General features: G+C 59.5%; 3 protein-coding genes across 12 annotated transcripts; 2 read left to right on the top strand and 1 right to left on the bottom strand.

Moving 5' to 3' along the window:
• The first annotated feature begins 1461 nt into the window (after window positions 1-1461).
• IGFALS (insulin like growth factor binding protein acid labile subunit) lies at window positions 1462-6140 on the top strand. Of its 2 annotated transcripts, XM_054843527.1 has the most exons (3): window positions 1462-2043; window positions 2164-3137; window positions 3719-6140. In XM_054843527.1, exons 2-3 carry the CDS (start codon window positions 3122-3124, stop codon window positions 5530-5532), a joined length of 1830 nt encoding a protein of 609 aa, XP_054699502.1. In that variant the 5' UTR covers window positions 1462-2043; window positions 2164-3121; the 3' UTR covers window positions 5533-6140. The 2 variants fall into 2 exon arrangements, with proteins under 2 accessions (XP_054699502.1, XP_054699503.1); XM_054843528.1 differs by having other exon boundaries at window positions 1462-3137.
• Window positions 6141-7058: 918 nt separating this feature from the next.
• Window positions 7059-12001, bottom strand: NUBP2 (NUBP iron-sulfur cluster assembly factor 2, cytosolic). 2 transcript variants are annotated; one of them, XM_054843568.1, is made up of 7 exons: window positions 11928-12001; window positions 10656-10774; window positions 9737-9935; window positions 9243-9397; window positions 8929-9039; window positions 8572-8641; window positions 7059-7990 (listed from the first exon to the last, which is right to left on the bottom strand). In XM_054843568.1, exons 1-7 carry the CDS (start codon window positions 11944-11946, stop codon window positions 7845-7847), a joined length of 819 nt encoding a protein of 272 aa, XP_054699543.1. In that variant the 5' UTR covers window positions 11947-12001; the 3' UTR covers window positions 7059-7844. The 2 variants fall into 2 exon arrangements, with proteins under 2 accessions (XP_054699543.1, XP_054699542.1); XM_054843567.1 differs by lacking the exon at window positions 8572-8641 and having other exon boundaries at window positions 11928-11973.
• On the top strand, window positions 10852-20885 carry SPSB3 (splA/ryanodine receptor domain and SOCS box containing 3). 8 transcript variants are annotated; one of them, XM_054843551.1, is made up of 7 exons: window positions 10852-11567; window positions 14137-14285; window positions 16010-16187; window positions 16880-17067; window positions 18918-19020; window positions 19461-19586; window positions 19888-20885. In XM_054843551.1, exons 1-7 carry the CDS (start codon window positions 11519-11521, stop codon window positions 20229-20231), a joined length of 1137 nt encoding a protein of 378 aa, XP_054699526.1. In that variant the 5' UTR covers window positions 10852-11518; the 3' UTR covers window positions 20232-20885. The 8 variants fall into 8 exon arrangements, with proteins under 8 accessions (XP_054699526.1, XP_054699533.1, XP_054699531.1 ...); XM_054843558.1 differs by lacking the exon at window positions 10852-11567 and adding an exon at window positions 12298-12360; XM_054843556.1 differs by lacking the exon at window positions 10852-11567 and adding an exon at window positions 12345-12426.
• The last annotated feature ends 232 nt before the right edge of the window (window positions 20886-21117 follow it).

The following is a 21117-nucleotide window of genomic DNA, read 5'->3' as shown; positions in this document are numbered from 1 at the left end:
GTCCCCATCTTGAGTAATGCAGAATTTTTCGAGTAAAAAATTATATAGGGCAATAGATGGGGGGGGGGGGGGGGGGCAGGATGACCACAAATGTGGGCAGAAATTTCAGGCCAGAAACACCTTTCGGTGCTGGCACCTTTTACCTGGGGGTAGGGGCTGGATGTTTTCAGTTTGGAGGCTGGACGCTGGTCGAGGGCGAGAGGGACGGTAAGGCGATGCTCGGACCCTTTCGCTGGCTAGGCGAGCCCGCAGCCCCAGTGTGAGCGGAGCTGTGCAAGGGCTGGTGAGCGAGCACCAGGCAAAGCCCATCTCTGCCGAGGGGGTCTCTCCAGGAGGGAGCTTGGTCCCCGCAGGTGTTCCCAAGAGAGTGGCACAAGCTCTGGAATGCCGGTGTCACCTGTCCCGGCTCTCTCGGGCAGCAGCAGCAGGCTCAGATGTTCTTGGTTCAGGATGAGGAGCAGCAGCACCGGTTGCCCTGGCAACACGGGATGCTCTCCTTAAACGGGGATATTTGGCAAGATTTGCTAAAAATACTTCCTAACTCAGCTGTGACACCACCACTCGTGTCACATCCCAAGGCCCAAGCCAGGTCGGTGCTGTCCCTGCTGGGACCCAGAGGCCACCCTGGGCCACTCACCCTGGGTGGGGGGATGGACCAGGGAGCTCCCAGGGTCCCACCAGCCTCCCCGGCTCCGGCAGATCGGTCAGGGCCACCGGCACCAGTCCCTCCGTGGTTCGGCCGGGCCCCGCGGCTGGGGACAGAACGGGGAGCCAGGGACAGCTGGTGGCATTTAGCCACAGGAAGGGATGGGGGGAGCTCCCCGGGGAGGGACCTGCAGGCACGGGAGCACTGCTGGGGAAGGTAATGATTCCTGAAATAGGTTTAAAAGCTTTTTTTTTTTTTTTCCTTTTTTTATGATTTCACTGCTTTTCCTAATACCATTACAGCCTTCTCCATGGCAACCAGGTGGGACAGCTCAGACTTTGGTCCCAGCCAGGGAGATTAGCTGCCGGAGCTGAAATGATGGGGGGGGTCAGCTGGGGAGGTCCGCTCTGGCCAGGGCCGTGGTGGGAGGAGGACATCTGTGGTGGGGACCCAAAATGAAGTCCCCGTGGTGGTTACGGGGCTGCAGTACACCGGGCAGGCACCAGGTCCTGGTGAAAGGGATGGGCTCACGGGGATACTGGAGGGACCAACCGTGCCGTGGGGTCTGAGCATCCCCTGCTGCAGGCGGCAGTGGGACGTGTCTGGAGGAGAGGACCTCAAGGAGGTTTAAAGATGGAGATGGGTCTAGCTCTTCCCCACACTGGGGAGGGATTTGCTTATCTACCCTCTTTATTTTCCCCTCGCAGCTGGTTTGATGTTTTCCCTAGGAGAGGGCGGTTGGAGGCAGGGAGAAACCCGCTCCCAGCCGTAGGTAGGGCTCGTTTAAACTTCCCAAAGAGGTTTTGTGGGTTTTGGCTGGCTGGCCCCTGCTGGTTCAGCTCTTTTTAGCTTCCAGATTGATTACACCTTGTGTCAATATGTGCTTAGCGCCTATTAGTGGGTGCGTGTGTCTCCATTTCTCATTTCTCCCTTCTGATCTATAATTTCCCAGAAGAGAGGATTAAAATAGAGGGGGAGGAGAGCACCATTCAGGGCCAAAAAGAAAGGGAGAAAACAGTGCTTGTGGGAAAGTTGGGTTGCAAGGCTGGAGCCTGGCTGTCTCACCCCGATGCCTCTTCCCGTGGGCACGGTCCTGCTTCGGCCGCTGAGAAGGCTGCTCAAAACCGCCCGAGTTAAGTGGTGAAGAGCTGAGCCGTGCCCTGGGGAGGAGATGCCAGGCTCCCACCGGGACACCCATGGCCTGAGGCTGGTGGGGGAGAGCGTCCCTGCTCCATCTCCACCTCGGGGACCGGCACACAGGGGGGAGGAAACTGGGACTGGGAAGAACTTCAGCACTGGCGGGGGATGCCCATTCCTGGAGCCGTGGATGCGAACGGTGCCAGCCCTGTCTTGGGGCATCTTCAAGGAAGAACGAGGCTACCAGGACAGCGGGAAAGGTTAGCCATGGCTTTTCCATCCAGCAGCCGCTGGCCCATAGGGCTCCTCGCGCTTGAGCACAAATGGCTTTTTATATATATATTTTTGTTTTGTTTTTGTTTCCTGGAAACTGGTAAAAGATTCTGCAGAAGCTGTGTTGGACACCGGTGGGGAAATGACCTGGGACACAAAACAGGGTCACCAGCCTCCCTGGGGTGGTTTTGATGAGCTGCCAGGCAGAAAGTACGATCCACCAGCCCTGGAGCATCACCCACCATCATCCCACACCGTCCACGGGGCCGGTGGAGGAGCAGGGGGACCCTCGCAGCCGTCAGCTCACCGGTGGGACCCAGGCTTTGCTCTCTGCTTCCCCTGCGGCGCACACAAAAGCACTGAGCCAAGCGGCGCGCGATGCTCCCAGCACCATCCCCACCCGTGAGGCTGACGTACCCCCACGAGGGGTCTGCGGGTTCAGCCCTGAGGCTTTTACTGCCACACTGGGAAGAACTTTTTCCCATTTTCCAACTCCTCTCCCACTCGCATCACCATAAAGCCTCGGCCGTTTCAGCCCCTCTCCTGGCACGAGTGACCCCCCCAGCCCCCAGCGCAGTACGGATGCTGCGAGCCCCAGCACGCGTTGCTCAGGTCCTGACGCCGGGGCTCACCCCAGGGCAGCCCCAGCAGGGCGGGCACCCAGGGAAGGGCCGGTGCTGCCGCTCAGGACCCCCGGGCACGGCCGTGGGGCTGCTCCATCCATCCCTCTATGCTCGCTGCCCACCCAAACCCCATCTCCGGGCAGGACCACCCCCCCGGCCATAGCCTGTTCTCCCGGGCATCTCCTCCTCTCCCCCCTCCCCGAGCTGCAGCACAGGCAGTTACAAACCTGGGGAGCAGGGGCGGGGGGGAAGAAGCAAGGAGCCCGTCCCCGGGGGATGCTCGCCCCGGCCACGCTGTCCCAGGGGCTGAGCCTGCGTCCCATCCCAGCAGCGGTGGGGTTAAGCCTGGCCGGGCGGGCGGCTGGCCGGGCGTCAAGGTGGTTGCTCCATCCATCCCTGCGCAGTCGGCCCCCGGAGAGCGAGCGCTGCCCTGCCCGCCACCATGAGTGCAGGCAAAGGTAAGGCAGGGGAGCCTGCCCGCTCACCTAGCCCGGGAAGGACGGGCAGGGCAGGGGGTTGGCAGGGGGAGACGCTAAAACTCTCTGCTGGGGCTTCACGCTCAAGTCACCCTTAGCTTTTCTCCCCCCTCCACTGCTCATGAGACTTTTTGGGAGCCCCCGTGGCAGCCGGTGTGCTCGCAGGCACCCACAAACCTGGGCAGGGGCTGCAGGGACGGGCAGGGGCCGCGGCCCCGAGACCCCTCGGCTCCGAGGAAGAGCAAATTAATGGGGGGTGGCTGGGGAGGAAGGAGGAGAGGGGACGAGGGCATCGCTGCTGGCCTTGCCCCAGGGGAAGGGAATGCAGAGGGACGAATCTCGGGGGTCTGTGCATCCGAGGGGGTCTGAGCTGCGCCAGGAGCGGGGGGCGATCCCGCACCCTCTCCCAAGGGCAGTTCCAGCCTCCCAAACCTCCTGCAGCTGCTCAGTGCGTGCAATGGGCCGGGACTGACCCCTCCACCCACCCCCTGGCAGCACGGGGGGTCCCACGGGGCAGACGTGGCCCCGCACTGACAGTGTCCCCTTTCCTCCGTGTCCCGCAGCGGGGGTCACCCTCGTGCTCCCCTTGACCCTGCTGCTGGCCACCGCCTCCCAGCCCCCCGGGGGGGACAGCCCAAAGGAACCGGGGGACGCAGACCCCCCCCACTGCCCCAGCCCCTGCGCCTGCAGCTTGGACGACTACAGCGAGGAGCTCAACGTCTTCTGCAGCGCCCGCAACCTGACGCGCCTGCCCGAGGACATCCCCCCCAACGCCAAAGCCCTGTGGCTGGATGGCAATAACTTCACCCTGCTGCCGGCTGCCGCTTTCAGGAACCTCTCGGCCCTGGACTTTCTGGACCTGCAGAGCAGCCAGCTGGCCGCCGTGGAGCAGCACGCCTTCCACGGGCTGCGGAGCCTCTACCACCTCCATCTTGAACGCAACCGCCTCAAGCACTTGGCGCCCCACACCTTCCTGCACACCCAAAACCTCGTCTCCCTCAGCCTCAACAACAACTACTTCAGTAAGGTGGAGGAAGGGCTGTTTGCTGGGCTCTCCAACCTCTGGTATCTGAACCTGGGCTGGAACTCACTTGTGGTCCTGCCTGACAAGGTCTTCCATGACTTGCCCAACTTGAGGGAGCTGATCCTGGCTGGGAACAAGCTCCCCTACCTCCAGCACCAGCTCTTCTGCAGCCTGACCGAGCTGAAGGAGCTGGATCTGAGTGGCAACGCACTCAAGGGCATCAAGATCAACATCTTCGTCAAGCTGCAGAAGCTACAGAAGCTGTACCTGAACCACAACCAGATCAACGCCATTGCGCCCCGCGCCTTCATGGGCATGAAGTCCCTCCGGTGGCTGGATCTCTCCCACAACCGGCTCGTCTCGCTGTTTGAGGACACGTTTCTGGGCCTCCTGAGCCTGCACGTCCTACGCTTGTCCACCAACTCCATCGTCAGCCTGAGGCCCAGGACTTTCAAAGACCTCCAGTTCCTGGAGGAGCTGCAGCTGGGGCACAACAGGATCCGAAGCCTGGCAGAAAAGACCTTCGATGGGCTGGGCCAGCTGGAGGTCCTCAGCCTCAACAACAACCAGCTACAAGACATCAGGGTTGGGGCATTCCTGGGGCTGTATAACGCGGCCGTGATGCACTTGTCTGCAAACTGCATCAAGGTCCTCCCTGACTACGTCTTCAAGGGGGTCACCAAGTTGCACAGCCTCCACCTGGAGCACAGCTGCCTTGGCAGGATCCGGGCAAACACCTTCTCCAGCCTCTCCAGCCTGCGGCGGCTCTTCTTGCAGCACAACGCCATCTCTGTCATCGAAGACCAAAGCTTCAGTGAGCTGCATGAGCTCCTGGAGCTCGACCTGAAGCACAACAGGCTGAGCCACCTCTCGCCCCGGCTCTTTGTGGGTCTGAGCAACCTGGAGTACCTCTTCCTTTCCTCCAACCAGCTCCTGGAGATCTCCCAGGACACCTTCAGCCCGCTCCAGAGACTCTTCTGGCTCGACCTCTCCCATAACCAGCTGGAGATGCTGGACAACACCGTCATTTCTCCCCTGGCCAACCTGCGGTACCTCAGCCTGAGGAACAACTCGCTGGAGACCTTCTCGGTGGGTTTCCTGTGTGCCTCCTTCGCCCTGGAGCAGCTCTGGCTGGGGGGCAACAACTGGCACTGCAACTGCTCCCTGAAGGGCCTGCGGGACTTCTCCCTGCAGCACCCCGTGGTGGTCCCACGCTTCGTGCAGTCCGTGGCCGAGGGGGACGATGCCCATGTCCCCGTCTACACCTACAACAACCTCACCTGCCTCCATCCCCCGGCCGTGGCGGGCCTGGACCTCCGCGACACCACCGAGGACAGCTTTGCTCACTGCTGAGGTGCATTGGCTCTTCCCAGAGGACACGTCGCTTCCTGGCCACGGACCCTCGCCTGCCACCTCCCTGGCCCCATCCTGGGCTCCCCGGGGCAGCAGCAGGAGCTCTGGCTCTGCGGCCACCCCAGGTTAGCCCAGCTTTGCCACCGCCTCCAGCTGCTCATCGTGGTGCTGCCGCAGCAAGGAGAGCTGTGCCCAGGCGATGCCGGACAGGCAGCGGCTCCCCAGGCTTCAAACTGAAAAATTTCTGTCCTTTAATATTTAAATAGCGGCCCCCGGGGTTAGCGTGGTCGCTCCCGTTGGAAGCGTGAGCATCTCTGAGCCTCCGGGATGGGGCGAAAGCTGCACCCCCAGCTCGGAGCCCTCCCCACGGCAAGGGGCACCCCTGCCAGGGCCAGGACTCAGAGGGACAAAACAAAGCATCTTCCTGCCATGGAGCAGCCAAGAAATTCTAAAAGCCCCCTGAGCTCCCCGGTAGGTTTAAGGAAGCGGGGAGATGACTTGCTTTAATCATTCCTTGCACTAGCAGGTGTAGGCAGGGTGCAGAAAGCCGCACACGTCACATACCTGATAAATCGTAGCAGACAAATAAACCTTTGGAGCTATCGCAACCCATCTTGTAAGTATGTTTTTTCCAAAGCACATGCCGCGCCCGGCCGGGGTTTCTTATCAGAGCCCCTCGGGGTTTGCAGACGCAGGGCGAGGAGCACAGGTTCCCCGGGGCGCTGGAGGAGTTTGCAGCAAGTTTTCTGCAAGCCCCGAGAGGGTGGCATGTGCCCCAGGGAGGGAATGAGAGGTGACCGGCCACCCCGCAGAAGCCAACAGCCCGGTCAGACTCCAGCCCCGCTGCCCAGCTCTCCAAATCCCAGATAAGTGACCAAAGGTCACACAAAATTTTCCAGGAAAGTTGCAAGTGGGGAAACCTGGTCAGGTGCGAGTCCTGTCTTTGCTGCGGGCGCAGCGGGAGCAGGGACAGATGCTCCTCCTGCTCTCCCCCCAAATGACAGCTACCAGCTATAATCCAGTTCAGTTAATAGAAATCTGAGATCTTCCCCCCGCCTCCCCAAAACAGCACTGCAAGAGCAAGTCCTGAGCACGGAGAGGGCACGCGGGGCTCAGAGTCCAGGAGGGAGGGAGATAAGAAGCAAGGACAGCACCTTCGTTTGCTCCCCCAGCTTAACTCCAGCCTGCAAGAAGAGGGGCAGGTCACGCACGAGCAGCGGCCGAGGGGCCACAGAAGGAGGACCGAGGGAACAGGACACTCGGAGAAATGAGGCAGGAACACCCGGGGACACGGAGGAGCCCCACGCGTGGCAGGGCATGGAGGACAGCCGCAACAAAGCATCCCGCAAAGGAACGGCGGGGCCAGCTTTCGGCAAGGTTGGCTGTGGAAAGATTTAACTGAACCCCAGCAAGGAAACGGGGAAAAAGCAGGAAATACCGAGATGTACGGGAAGTGCTCTTAGCACCAAGACTCACAGCTACAATGAGGCCTGAAGCCATGGAAAAACATAAGTCCCAGACTTGGATTTTAAGAAAAGTGTTTACTGCCTGGAACCTTTCAAACTATTCCTGAGTCGCCATAAGCCGCAGCAGACCAAAGAGGCCTTGTCTCCAGCACGGCAAGGCGCAGACCTCAGGCGGGTGGTAGATCTCCTAAAGACATCGTTCTCACGCGAGGCACATCCCGTGCCCTCGACAGCCCATCAGGAACCAGCGATCTGAGACCAGAGTGAGGTGGCCTGGCTCGTGTCCACATCAGAGCATCCAGCACGAACCCACCAGCCGCTGAACCAAGTACCATATAATCCGTCACGCGAGGGAAGCGGCAGGAGAAGGCGGCAGCACATTGGAGCCACGATCCAGATGACCGGTGCCGTTTGGGTTCATTGAGGGAAGAACAGTCAGTGGCGTTTCCCACTGTAGCTGCGTTGGGTGATGGCCAGAAGCATTGCAGCGTACGAAACGCCACGGGCACAAGCTAGAGCTCCCCAAGCACAACGGCTGGCTGCAGAGGACGGTGCTGGGCGCACGGGGCTAGGGACAACTGTACCATGGCAGAGCACTCCCATGTTGAGAAGGCAAGCAGCGGGCTGCCGCTGCACGAGGTCTCTTCAAATCCAGGGGGATGGAGCAGCGCTTCCCTTTTTGGATCGCCGTGAGCGGCGCTGATGCTGTGCTCCCCCCTCCCTCCATCACCCCCCACCTGGATAGTTTTAAACAGCTTCTGCATCCCCCCTCCCCGCCAGCACGGGCTGCTGGTGGTGCGGCCGGGCCAGGGGCTCAGCCGGCAAGAGTTCAGCTCCATAGCCTCCTCAGGAGCTCCGCTGTGACGCGCCATCCAAGATCTGCTGGGCGATGTGAGCCAAGGCAGGGAAGGCAGAGCTCTTGGGAAACTCTTGGATGAAGTCTCTGCCTTCCTCCAAGCTCTGGCTGAGTTGGGGGTCCAGGGGAACACAGCCTGTGGGACAGGAGGAACAGGGAGAGTGACTGCTTGCTCATTGTAAGGCAAAGGCCTGGAGTCAGGATTAAAAAAAAATACCCTGCCAGAGTAATTTCCAGGAGAAGCTGTAGGAAAGACAGCAACTGCTACCCTCACTGAGCTCACCAGGAGCTACTTCTCACCTGCAACCACTCCCTCTGGGTCCAAGACTGCACCACACAAGAGAGACCCTCCTGCCCTGATCCCACCCCAGTCTGGAGGGCAGGGGTCAGCCCTCAGCCCCCATTCCTCAGAGAGGCATTTCAGGATGGCTTCTTCAGGCTCGCTTACTCTGTCACCACGATATCAGCTGCCAGAGCAGGCTGCAGGTCATCACCACCTCTGCCCCAGCAGGGCCAGATGCCCACTCGGAGCGGTTTGGATGGCAGAGAAGCAAAGCAAGAAGCACACCTCTCCTCTGACCGGGCAGCAGGGGCTCGCAGGGACCCAGAGCCCAGCCTGCCTGCCCCCGTGACGCTGCATCCCTCTGCTCAAGCACTCCCACAGCACCGGAGATCTCACCTCTAACCACACAGACACCCGCCCAAGAGGCCACTCACCTAGGAAGGGGACCCCAGCGTGTTTGGCCAGCTCCTCACCTCCCCCTTTGGAAAAGATGTTTGTGCACTCCTGAAGGAGGAAGAGCAAAAGCAGCGAGTCATAAACCCCAGAGCCCTGTGCAACAGAGCAGGCGCTGCCCGCACGTGAGAAGAGTCAGCTCCCCTCCACCTTCCAGCCTCAGGGCACTGCCTTTGCCCTGTCCTCCCCCAGCTCTCTTTAGGAAAGCAGAGCCAGCAGCTTCTCGTCTCCCTGCATCATCCTCCTGGCATTTACCGATTTTCTCCCCCAAGGCACCGCACCCTACAACACCCCAGCACAAATGAGAACCTGCAATAGCCCAGCGGTCCCAAACTCACTGAGCAGTGCGGGCAGACAAAGCCGCTCATGTTCTCCACGATGCCAAGAACTCGTAAGCCCGTCTTCTTACAGAACGTCAGCTCTCGCCTCACATCTCCCACGGACACGGCCTGCGGGGAAGAGCAGCTGAGGTTAGGGGCATCCATGGGTCTGGAGCAGGTGTGCAAACGAGAGGCAGAAGTGTAGAAGCAGCAGCCATGAACAGGTCTGTGCAAACACCCACACCCTGGGGTGCATATTTTGCCCCCCAAACCATGCCCGGAGGCAGAAGCCTGCCCAGGAACTCCAGTTCAGCTCCAGCCGGCTGCCCTACCTGGGGCGTAGTGACCAGGATTGCTCCAAGCAGCTTGTAGGGCCGCAAGGCCTCCACCGTGGAGATGTGCTCGTCTGATGTGCCTGGCGGTGTGTCCACGATGAGGAAGTCCAGGTCCCCCCAGGCCACATCAGCAACAAATTGTTTGATCAAAGCTATGGAAATAAAAGGGTCAGGGGAAAAAACCCACCCCACCAGGTTTCGACAGGTGCCCTGGGAGCTGTGGGCCAGGCGGGACAGGGGTTGGGAGGCACTCGGGGTGACAAGGACCCAGGGAGAGATGGCAGGGCTATCTGCCAGCACAACACGTGCTGCGCAAGCACCAGCCGAGTGATCTGAACCCACTCCGGCAGGACAGGAGCCTTGTCTTGCTACAAGGAACGAGCTGCCCAAAAAAGCCTACCCCTCAGCAGGAGCAAACACCACCTCCAGGGGGGTTCACAGAAGGTTTCTTGCACTGGAAGGTGGCTACCAACAGCCAAAACCAACTGTACCGTTTTTCTTGGGTCCTCTCCACACCACGGCATCATCTGGCTTCTCCAGCAGGAAGCCGATGGACATGAGCGAGATGCTCTTGTCTTGGTCCACAAAGACCGGGACCCAGCCGCTGTCGCACTGGTGCACATCACTGTCCTGCACCCTGAACATGCAGGGTATGGTGGGGCCGCACAGGTCCACGTCCAGGATCCCCACCTGCGGGCGATGAGGCAGAGCCCTTCAGACAGGGCTGGGAACAGCAGCAGCACCCGGCCGCGCTCCTTCTCTGGGTGTGGAGGGGCAGCATCCGAATTTCGGCTGCTCCCAGCACTTTACAGGAAGGATTCTTTAGCTCAGCAGCCAGATTTGAAACACAGTTTCAAAGAACTGCTTTAAAGTTTGACTGCCCTGCTGGTCTGCTCCCCTCCGAGGAGCATCTCCTGGGTATTTCCAGGCACTTTGGGAGGATCTTTATGCCAGACACCAGCCAGGATCCAAGTGGCATTGGCTCCACAGAGCCTTTAAAAAAAAAAAAAAATCCTTGGGGAATCCAGCCTGTCTCATGCCCACACAGTTCCCCTTTCTCCCCATCGTAGCACTGTCCTTCAGCTCACCCACTTCACTCCACAAAGGGAGCGCGCGTTACACCACAAACCAGCAAAGTCATTTTGCAGTGCCTTGGCTTCAAAACCAACAAATCTCAAGTAATTTTAGTCTCTTGGGTGAAAGGGAAGTGAACTGCAGGTACCTGTGCTGGATCAAGCAAGCGCAGAAAAAAAAAAAAAAAACACTCGCTACCAAAACCAGCATTTTCGCACAGAGGATCTATACGTTGACTGCACAGAACGTGTATATGTAAAGGATGAGCAAAATCCAGCCCAGCTGGAAGTCAGGAAGGAAAAGACAGAGCTCAACATCCCACAGACCCTCGCTCACCTTCTTCCCAGCGTGCCGCAGCGACAGAGCCAGCTCAGTGGAGATGGTGCTCTTCCCCACGCCGCCCTTCCCAGAGAGCACCAGCAGGATGTGCCGCACTCCGGCCAGGTTGCTTCTCTCTGGGAGGAACGAGAACAACAACGAGACATCAGAGTCCAGCAACGAGACATCAGAGTCTCTCCTGACGCAAGACAGCAGCACCTGACCGTCAGCGCAGAGACATGGATCTCTGCTCAGGGCAGCAGTGGCTGTCACTGCTCCAACAAGTCTGGTTTAAGTGTAAGGGACAGGGAAAGAAGAGGCGGATGCCACAGCCCTTTTGCCATCAGAAAAGGAACGAGAGCGATGGCAGTAAACAGTCTGCGGGGAGCGAAGCCTTTGTCCTGATGACCTAAGCAGTGATCGGGCAGCAGCGCCATAAACGCCCACGGGGCCTCGTCATGCAGTGCCTGCGCCAGGTTCACCCTGAGCCCTCTCAGGGAATGGCTCGGAGGCTGTCGGTGAGGTCAGGCCCTTGGCGTTTCCTTCCTCCATGCCACCCCAGTCACCTCCCTGTGGCCCCACGCTCCTCTCCAGCCATTTCTCGCTGCTGTCAGTGCTGCTCGGGCCTCCGCTTCGGGCTCAGCCGCCACGTCCCGTCAATGCAGAACTGAGAACAAGGGGACACTCGGGGCCAGTTCCACGGCCCGGGGCTGCACGGGCAGCAGAGAGACGGACCGGGTGCTCCGGCCACAGCCGAGCAAACACCACCCACTCGCCCGGGCCCGCGTTCCCGGGCGCCCCGTCACCACCGGCCGCTGACTCACCGCACCAGGCCCGGCCCACCCCCGCGCCGCTCTGGCACCACAACCGGCACCGGCGGCATGGAGCCCGCACGCACCATGGCAGACCTCATCCGCACCTCCACCGACGGTAACGGCGCTCGGCCCCGATAACGGGGAGGGGGGAAGAAGGGGGACCGGGGCGGAGGGGAGAAGGAGACGGAACCCCGCAGCGAGGTGCTGCCGGGACAGCAGCCCGGTGGTACCGGCAGCCCCGCGCCAGGCCCGGTTACTCGGCGCTCTCCCCAGACGGCGCTAGGCCCGGGCCTCCGGCAAGGCCCAGCGCCACCCCCCGGTAACCGGGCCCCGTCACCTCTGGGCCCCGGCCCGAGCACCGCGGAGCTCCCGTCACCAGGAGCCGGGCCCTACCACGGCGGCACCTGGCCAGGCCCAGCCACCCCGGGCGGGACGTCCCGCTACGGCCAGTTCCGGCCCCGCTACGGCCGCTCACCCCCTGCCGCCTCCTCCATCCTGCTGCCCCGTACCGCCCGCTTCCGCCTTCCGCCGGGTTAAAGCCCCGCCCTCAAGACTGACAGGTGTCGTCCCCAATCACGAGCCGCGCGCTCACCGGGAACCCGCCCCCTCGAGCTTCTCAGCCAATCCAACCCTCTGCTTTCCCCTCGCCAGCCAATGGGCTTAGTGCTTTCCCTTCTCCACGCGCTCTGGCCCTCCACAGTGGTCACCCAATGGCGCGGCTTTCCCAGGATTGACGCACGGCGCAGCCAGTGGCGCCGGACTCCCCTCAGACACCTCCCCCACCCTCCTTCCTTAGCTGTGAGCGACGGGTTGCTCAGCCAACAGGAAGGGGGCGCGGCGCGGGTCTAGCCAATGGGCGCCTGAGAGGCGGTGTCGAGAGAGGATTGTTTATGTCCCAGGAGGGGAAAGTAGGTCAGAGCGCGGCGGCGGGACCGGGCCGTGGGGCCGCTCCGGGACAGGCTGGGCCGGGCCGGGTAGGGCAGGTGGGCCGGGGCCGGGGCGCGGGCTGAGGGCTCAGGCCGAAGCCGAAGCCGAAGCCGAACCGAGGCCTCGGCCTGGGCCTGGGCTGGGCTGTGCGGTGCGGCCCAAGCGCGGCGGCCTGGCCTGGGTTGGCCGCGCCTCAGCTGTGTGGGACGGCCGGGCCGGGCCGTGTCTCCGGTGCCCGCTGTCCAGCGGAGCCGCCTGCCCCTGAGGGCCAGGCCGGGGGCCCCTTGGGTGTTCCCGTCCGTCCCTTCTGCCCGGTCTGTGCTGCTCGGCGCCTAGGGAAGCGCTGCCGTGGGGAGCGGGGCTGGCCGGGGTTGGGGGGGGGACTCCGTCCAGGGCCCGGCCCGCTGGCCCGGAGCGTTTTCACGGCGGAGGGAAGCCCTGCGGGAGCTCCCCGGCTGCCCGTCGGGGTCAGCCCTTGGGCCGGAGCGGGGAGCTGCAGCGGGCGTCGTGCGGCTGTGGGTGCTTCCCGGCCGGAGAAGGGGGGCTCCGGCACGGTTTTAGGTGCTTTCCCAACACGGCTGTGCTTGGCAGAGGTGAGAACCCCCAGATCTCGGTGGGTGGGATGCCCAGAGCTCCTCAGAGCATCCGCAGGCACCTGCACAACCGGCCGTGCACCGGCCTGACCCGACGTTCCGGGAGCTGCCGGCCCGTCTGGGACTGAGGCGCAGGAGGAACGGGGACGGGTGCCATGTGGCAGGGACCGGGACAGGGCTCACCCGCTGCATGTTTACAGGATTCGCGTGTGCATCGGGGAAGCACTGGTGTGGGGCTGGCTGCGGTGGGGAGGTAGCTGGAGAGGCTGAGCAGAGGGAGCGGGTTCAAGGGATGGGAGATGGATTACGGCCCTGTGGGTGCCTCTTGGTGGGGAGGGTTTTTTTCCTGTAAAGATGCACTTCAAGGGAAATGAAATTGGGGATCAGGGTTCCCCTGTCACATCCAGTGCAATGCTCCTGCGTGGTGGCTGGGAGCCGGCATGGTCTGTCAGGGAAGGAGCCTGTGGAAATCTGTCTCCGAATAACATCCCTGCTTGAGTTGGGACAGAGGAGCAGCAGCTTCACTTCTGTCTGTTCTCCTTGAGGCAAGTCAGGACAGGTCTGTGAAAAGGCCAGTTTCCCTTCAGCGAGCAAGAAAGTGGTCTCTCCCCCACCCCAAATGCTGAGAGCAAAGTCTTCTCTCAGCAGCAGTTGCTCAGAGGTGAGCAAACAGCCTGCTCTGCAGACGGGCACACGCGCAGGGGCTGCCGTAGTGGCCGAGCAGCGTGGCTGGAGCCCAGGCAGCTGCCGGAGGGTGGCCAGGCGCCAGGGAGGCCGTTCCTCGGTGGCTGACACTCCTGATGCTCCCCCAGGCCAACGGAGAGGCGATGCTGGATCTGTGCGCTGCGGAGCGGACAGCTGCTGCCGCAGGGTGTTGGGAGTGTTTCTGGGGGGCAGCTCGGCACCTGGGCGCGGGGAGAAGTTGACCCTGCTTGGAGAAAGAGGTTGAAGTTTGCAGAGGCTCGCAACGCGAGAGGTTATTGTTTTGCCTTACTTTAGCCATTGATGGTGTCTGTGCAGACGTGGTTCGTGCTGATCCGTTCCCGGTGAGGGGGCTGTGGTGACCTGGGGGAGGTTGCCTCAGAGGGTAGAGCCCAGCAAGCGCTGGGTGGAAGCGGGACATGGCTGCTGCGTGTAACCTCCTCTCCCTTGCCCCCCCCGCAGCTTATCTCTCTCAGAACAGCATGGCGCGACGCACACGGAGCAGCAGGGCCTGGCACTTCGTCCTGAGTGGGGTGCGGCGCGAGGCGGACACCCGGGCAGTCGCCTTGGCCACCGGCACGCGTGGTTGGGGCTACGACTCTGACGGGCAGGTAGGCTGGCACTTGGGTGGCTCTGACATGACACGAGGGACAGCTTTCCTCTCCATCCATGGCGGGCATTTACTCAAGGTCCACGTAACCGAGCAGCTAGTACTTCAGGAGGCAGAACTGGCCAAAATCAGAAATGACTTAATAAAACATACAGGCTAACGAGCCTCCTCCAAGCACTGACGGGGTGTGTGGGGCTCCCAGAACATCTTCCCAAGGCAGGGAAGGCCAAGCTGCCTGAGCCAGGGAGCTGATTGATACTAAGCCAAATGCTTTTTTTTTAAGTGTATTATGTGTGTGTGTTGTATATAAAGCACACACAATATTTTTAAAATACTCTTTTTTTAAGTAGTGATTAAATAAGTGTTTAAACTGGATCAGTTCTCCAGTCCAGGTGTGCTGGAAGATGGGAAGAGCAGTCAGTCAAACAGCCAGACAGCACGAGGAGAGGCTTAGCGTCACCTCTGCCAGCCTTCGGTCTTTTCCCTGGTTCTTGAGTGCGTGAGTTCAGTTCCCCATGCAACGGTGGGGGTGCAGGGAACTGCTCCTGGAGCTTCAGAGCTGGGCTAAAGCCTCACGAGACCACTGCCAGAGCACAGTGTCTAAACCCAGGCGCTGTGCTCCCAGGAAATCAGCCTTTTCTCTGCATTCAGAGTAGCGCTGTGTTTCTGCAGTAATGGGAATGGCTGGATTTCTCTATAGCAGTAGTTAGGAAGGACCAGTGAAAGGCAGAAATTGAGCTTTTTAATATGCAGGCTGGAGGAGGAGGGGTGGGCAGGACATAAGTAAGCCCGAGTCAAGTCCTGCTGTCTTACACAGCTACAAGAACATGAGTTTAAGGAATTTTTATCTTTAAATACTGCTTACAAAGTCTGCCACGGGGGTGAATAACAAGCAGGTACGCCTGACCAGCTTGTAAACCCAGAGTAACTCTCTACAATCTGTGGTAAGAGACACCATTAGGCAACATCAACCCTCCGGTAACAAACAGAGCGAGACAAGGCTTTGACTCTTACGGTGTCCAGTGCAGGGACACTTTAGTCTGTTGGCACTGGGGAGCAGTAAATCAAGTTTTTGTGTTCATGCATGAAAGTAAACAAAATCCTTTTAATCCTTCCGTAGGTTCCCTGCGGGCCTGGCTGCAGCGCTGGCATGAGGAGCTGCAGCCATACCGCTTTACTGGTTCCCCTTTGTTCTGCCCTCTCCCTTGCCTGGCCTCCTGTCCCTTTTCCTCCTCCTCTTACTTGCCTCCCTCTCTCCTCCGTAAGCTCCCAGGCTCTCGAGCGGTGGTTTTCAACAGCGTGCTCTGGTTTTGTGATGCCTCGGCCGGGGTCTCCAGCCAGCTGTAACCTGCCCATTAAATACTGTAGCTTTAGCACGGAGATTGCTTAAAAATACACGTGTTAAGGACTGGGGCTGTCACGCTGCTTGCCTGCTGTGACAGCTCCTCACCCCTGGAAGGCACAAAGAACATCGTGGAGTGCCCGGTGCTGAGCGATCTCTGCAGCGCAGGCAGATGCTAGCCAGGTCCCAAAGCAGGGTAATTCAGCTGGCATGGCCCCTCGCCTCCCTGCGCGACGGGCCAGGCCGGGGCATGATGCCACCGCCGTGAGCCCGGGGACGTCCCTGCATGGCTCTGCATCGTGCCAGACCTTGCAGACCTCTGCCAGCCCAGTGCTGAGCCTGGGGGCGTTCAGCAGTGACTGTTCCTCCCCTCTCCCTGGCAGCACAGCGACTCAGATTCAGAGCCAGAGTTTTCTTCCCTCTCGCCTTCCATCCCGAGTGCCATCCCCGTGACCGGAGAGTCCTACTGCAACTGTGAGAACCAGAGTGAAGCGCCATACTGCTCCAGCCTGCACGCCCTCCACCGCGTCAAGGACTGCCAGTGTGGCGAGGAGGATGAGTGTAAGGAGGGGGCTCCCCAACAGCCCGTCTTAGTCCTTTGGGGTTTGAGCTGGCGTTCGAGGGGTCCCTGCACGGATCCTTTGCTTTCCACGGAGGCCCTCATCTCTGTCCCGGCATTGCGGTGCTCCTTTGTTTACATCTCAAGGCCACGTAGACTTGTAGGAAGATTACAAGCATGTGCCTCCTGTGATGTTTCAAGGGCTAAGTGTTGAACTTGGTAATGCATCAGAGTTCACCTCTGGGCACCTGCTTTCAGATCCAGCTGAGGCCACCAGTGCAACCGGCCCCTGTGGTTACGCCCGGCCGCGTGGCAGGGTGTGCTCAGAGCAGAGAGGAGAGGCAGGCAGAGGGTGGGCTTGGGCTGGCCGAGAACGCCTGTGGTGTAGCAGAGCTACTCCTTGAGCCTACCACAAGCGTAGGAAGAAGGGAGGTTCCGCCTGGGTCTGCTCGTGATGGGAACTGGTTAATGCTGACAGCTTCGGGTTCAGAGCGCTGAACCATCCCCGGTGGGACGCTGCAGAATAGCTCAGGCCTCAAACAACTCTCCAGTGTGCACAGCTTAGGATTTACCCTCCTAAAGGGTAAAAAAAACCCCAAACAAAACCCGCAACAGGCCCTCAAAACAAACGTGCGTGGGGATGGCTCCCTGAGGGCCTTTCCCCATCCTTGTGCCCGCTCTGCTTCCCCAACAGATTTCGACTGGGTGTGGGATGACCTGAATAAGTCGACGGCCACCCTGCTGACCTGTGACAACCGCAAGGTGAACTTCCACATGGAGTACAGCTGCGGCACTGCCGCCATCCGTGGGAACAAAGAGCTGGCGGACGGGCAGCACTTCTGGGAGATCAAGATGACGTCCCCGGTCTATGGCACAGACATGGTACGTGGGGCAGGGTCGCTTACGGGCACACAGGGTTCTTTGAACAGGGACTGGGAGAATGAAGAACCACCCACTGTAGGAGAAGATCAGGTTCGAGACCATCCAAGGAACCTGGAGGTGCACAAGTCCATGGGACCTGATGAGAAGCATCCGCAGGTCCTGAGGGAACTGGCGGATAAAGTTGCGAAGCCACTCTCCATTGTATTTGAGAAGTTGTGGCAGTCCAGTGAAGTTCCCATTGACTGGAAAAGGGGAAACATCGTGCCCATTTTTAAGAAGGGAAAAAAGGAAGAGCCAGGGAACTACAGGCCGGTCAGTCTCACCTCTGTGCCCAGCAAGATCCTGGAGCAGATCCTCCTGGAAACTGTGCTCCGGCACATGGAAAGTAAGGAGGTGATTGGTGACAGCCAGCGTGCCTTCACTAAGGGCAAATTGTCCCTGACAAATTTGGTGGCCTACAACAGGGTTACAGCATTGGTGGATAAGGGAAGAATGACTGATGTCACCTACCTGGACTTGTGCAAAGCATTTGACGCTGTCCTGCACGACACCCTTGTCTCTGCATTGGAGAGACACGGATTTGACGGGTGGACCACTTGGTGGACAAGGAATTGGCTCAAAGAGTTGAAGTCAATGGCTCGATGTCCAAGTGCAGACCAGTGATGAGTGGCGTTACTCAGGGGTCAGTACTGGGGCCAGCGCTGTTTAACATCTTTGTCAGCAACATGGACGGTGGGATCGAGTGCACCCTCAGCAAGTTTGCTGATGACACTGAGCTGTGTGGTGTGGTTGACACACCTGAGGGATGGGATGCCATCCAGAGGGTGGACAAGCTCAAGAAGTGGGCCCATGGGAACCTCGTGAGGTTCAACAAGGCCAAGTGCAAGGTCCTGCACATGGGTCAGGGCAATCCCCAGTATCAGCACAGGCTGGGGCACGCAGGGATTGAGAGCAGGCCTGAGGAGAAGGACTTGGGGGTACTGGGGGATGAAAAGCTGGAGGTGACCCGGCAACATGCGCTGGCAGCCCAGAAAGCCAACGGTGTCCTGGGCTGTATCCCCAGCAGCGTGACCAGCAGGGCGAGGGAGGGGATTCTGCCCCTCTGCTCCGCTCTGGTGAGACCCCCCTGCAGTGCTGCGTCCAGCTCGGGGGTCCCCAGCACAAGAAGGACCTGGAGCTGTTGGAGAGAGTCCAGAGGAGGCCATGGAGATGATCTGAGGGCTGGAGCACCTCTGCTATGGAGACAGGCTGAGAGAGTTGGGCTTGTTCAGCCTGGAGAAGAGAAGGCTCTGGGGAGACCTTAGAGCCCCTTCCAGTCCCTGCAGGGGCTCCAGGAAAGCTGGAGAGGGGCTGGTGACAAGGGCAGGGAGTGACAGGCCAAGGGGAATGGCCTGAAGCTGCAGGAGGGGAGATGGAGATGAGATGTGAGGCAGAAATTCTTCCCTGTGAGGGTGCTGAGGCCCTGGCCCAGGGTGCCCAGAGAAGCTGTGGCTGCCCCTGGCTCCCTGGCAGTGTTCAAGGCCAGGTTGGATGGGGCTTTGGGCAACCTGGGCTAGTGGAGGGTGGAACTGGATGGGCTGCGAGGTCCCTTCCAACCCAAACCAGTCTGGGATTGTATGAAGAGGACAGCAAGCTACTTCAGCAGTTCAGCTGGGCCTCCTCACTTGCTAAAGAAATTGGAGCTGAGAGCCTTCAACTCCGGCATGAAACCTCTGACTTGGCTTCGCCAAAACCTCTGGGTGTTTTGGACTGTGCCAAGAAAAGAGAGGACAGCTGGAGGTAGAGTCTCAGTTGTGTTTTGTTGCTTGAAAAGACACTAAGCTTGTGTTCTTCCTGGCCTTTCCTCCCAGATGGTGGGAATCGGGACGTCGGATGTGAATCTGGACAAGTACCGCCACACCTTCTGCAGCCTGTTGGGCAAGGACGAGGACAGCTGGGGACTCTCCTACACTGGTAATGCAGGCAGGGCAGTGGCAGGATGGCTGGAAGGGCAGCAGCAGGCACAAGTGTTGTCCTGAGGGGTTGAGAATTAAACGATCTGAATGGGATTGAGGCCAAGAAGGCCACCAGACCTGTGAGTCCCGTTGTTAACGACAACCGGAGCGGCTGCCTGGAGTGTCTGGCCTTGCCTGCGTTTTGCAGACCCCTCCAGGGCACCTGGACTGCCGGCTGCACGTCACTAATCAGGGGTTTCGGTGCCGCTGCCTGCGAAAAACCTCAACTTTTCCCTTTTCATTGTCTGCTCTGAGGCAGGAGGGCAGGGATCAGGCAGCTGGGCAGGGATCTGGCCCTGAGCGAGGCTGTACCAGTGGGAACTCGCGATGCAGGAGTTGGGATGAACTCGTGGCGTGCAGACTTTCCACTGAATGCCTTTTTCTTTGTTTGTTTTTAAGGACTACTGCATCACAAGGGAGACAAAACAAACTTCTCTTCGAGGTTTGGCCAAGGCTCCATCATCGGGGTGCACTTGGACACGTGGCACGGGACGCTCACGTTCTTCAAAAACCGCAAGTGCATAGGTAAGAGCCAGGGCAGCTGGCACGGCCTGCGGGCAGGGGGACTGGCAGGGGGGAGCAGCGCAGCTTTGGCTGAGCTCAGAGTCTGCCTGCGGCAGGAGAAAACGCTGGCAAAGTAGAAGACCAAGGTGTGAAGCGAGCGGGAGGAAGGTTACGTTTGTTGTTTAATAGATTGGGATTACAAAGGGCCGTTTTCCAAGCGTTTTCCAACAGCTCTGTAGTTAATAGGTTTGGGGTGGCTGGGAGGAGTGAGATCCCCTCGTCAAAACTAACGTGTCACCTCCCTGCTGCTGTCCCCCGGCAGGGGTTGCAGCTACGAAGCTGCAGAACAAGAAGTTTTACCCCATGGTGTGCTCGACGGCGGCCAAGAGCAGCATGAAGGTGATCCGCTCCTGCGCCAGCTGCACGTCCCTCCAGTATCTCTGCTGTTACCGCCTGCGCCAGCTCCTGCCCGACTATGTGAACACGCTGGAGGTGCTGCCATTGCCACCGGGACTCAAGCAGGTGCTACACAACAAACTGGGGTGGGTCTTGAGCATGAACTATAGCATGTCGAAGCCTTCCTCCTCCTCCTCGGGAAGCGACTCAGACAGCTCCTGTGGCTCAGATGCAGAGGCCTGCCAAAGGAAGAGGTGCAGGAGGACATAACGTCTCTGCAGATGAACTGCTGTGAGGGAGTTGGGTGGGGTTTTGTTCCGCCGGCCAGGCCTGACGCCTCTTTCTTCACGAGGACTTCCATTTCTACTCGTTTGCAAAGATTTCTCTTATGCTGTTGGAAATCTTTAGCCCAAACACCCATCAAATGCAGTGAAAAGACTTCTCCAAGAGGTCCCAGCTCTGTGAAACAGGTAAACCGCAGCCAATTATTTGAGCTCCATCTCTTGACTTGCTATCAAAGCCATCACCTCTCCCTGAAGGATCCCTCTTCTCTGCGGACTGTCAGCAGAGACAAGATTTAAGGCGGCCTCTTGATTTCAAAGCATGCTAGGCTCTGGTCAGGTAACGGCCTTGACTCATCAAAAGACAAAATCACAGACCAGTGTCCCCCTCCCAGCTCCTGTGTGTTGGTTTGGTATCTGTGATGAACTCGTCCCGCTGCGGGGCACGATCGAGCAGCAGCACGTAGGGAAACGGGCTCCCAGAGATGCCGCTGTTGTGAAAGAGCGGTTACTTGCACGCAGTGAGCTGTTGGTGATCTTTCTTGAGCCCCCCGATGACTTTAGTTGCTTTGCATGTTGGCTCCTGCTGCTTCTTCTGTATCAAAGACTGTATTAAACTGTAATAATAAAAGTAGAGACTGTCTTTTGTTCCTCTTAGGGCCCTTGGAGACAGGAATCTGAAGGTGCTTTTCAAAAATAGCCACACGAGCACAGCTAACAGCCTGGAGGGATGTTTTAAATGCAACGGTAGCTGGTCAGAGCTAGAGGAGGTAAAGGCAGTGGAGATGAGCTTGTCTCTGCCCCATGGAGGGCTCTTGTGCTTCCTGGTCTGGCAGGGATGGATCTTCAGCGGAGCCAGACTGAGGCCTGTGGCC

The sequence above is a fragment of the Grus americana genome, chromosome 15, assembly GCF_028858705.1.
Source record: "Grus americana isolate bGruAme1 chromosome 15, bGruAme1.mat, whole genome shotgun sequence".
NCBI lineage: Eukaryota > Metazoa > Chordata > Aves > Gruiformes > Gruidae > Grus > Grus americana.
This window is presented reverse-complemented; position numbering and strand designations above follow the sequence as displayed.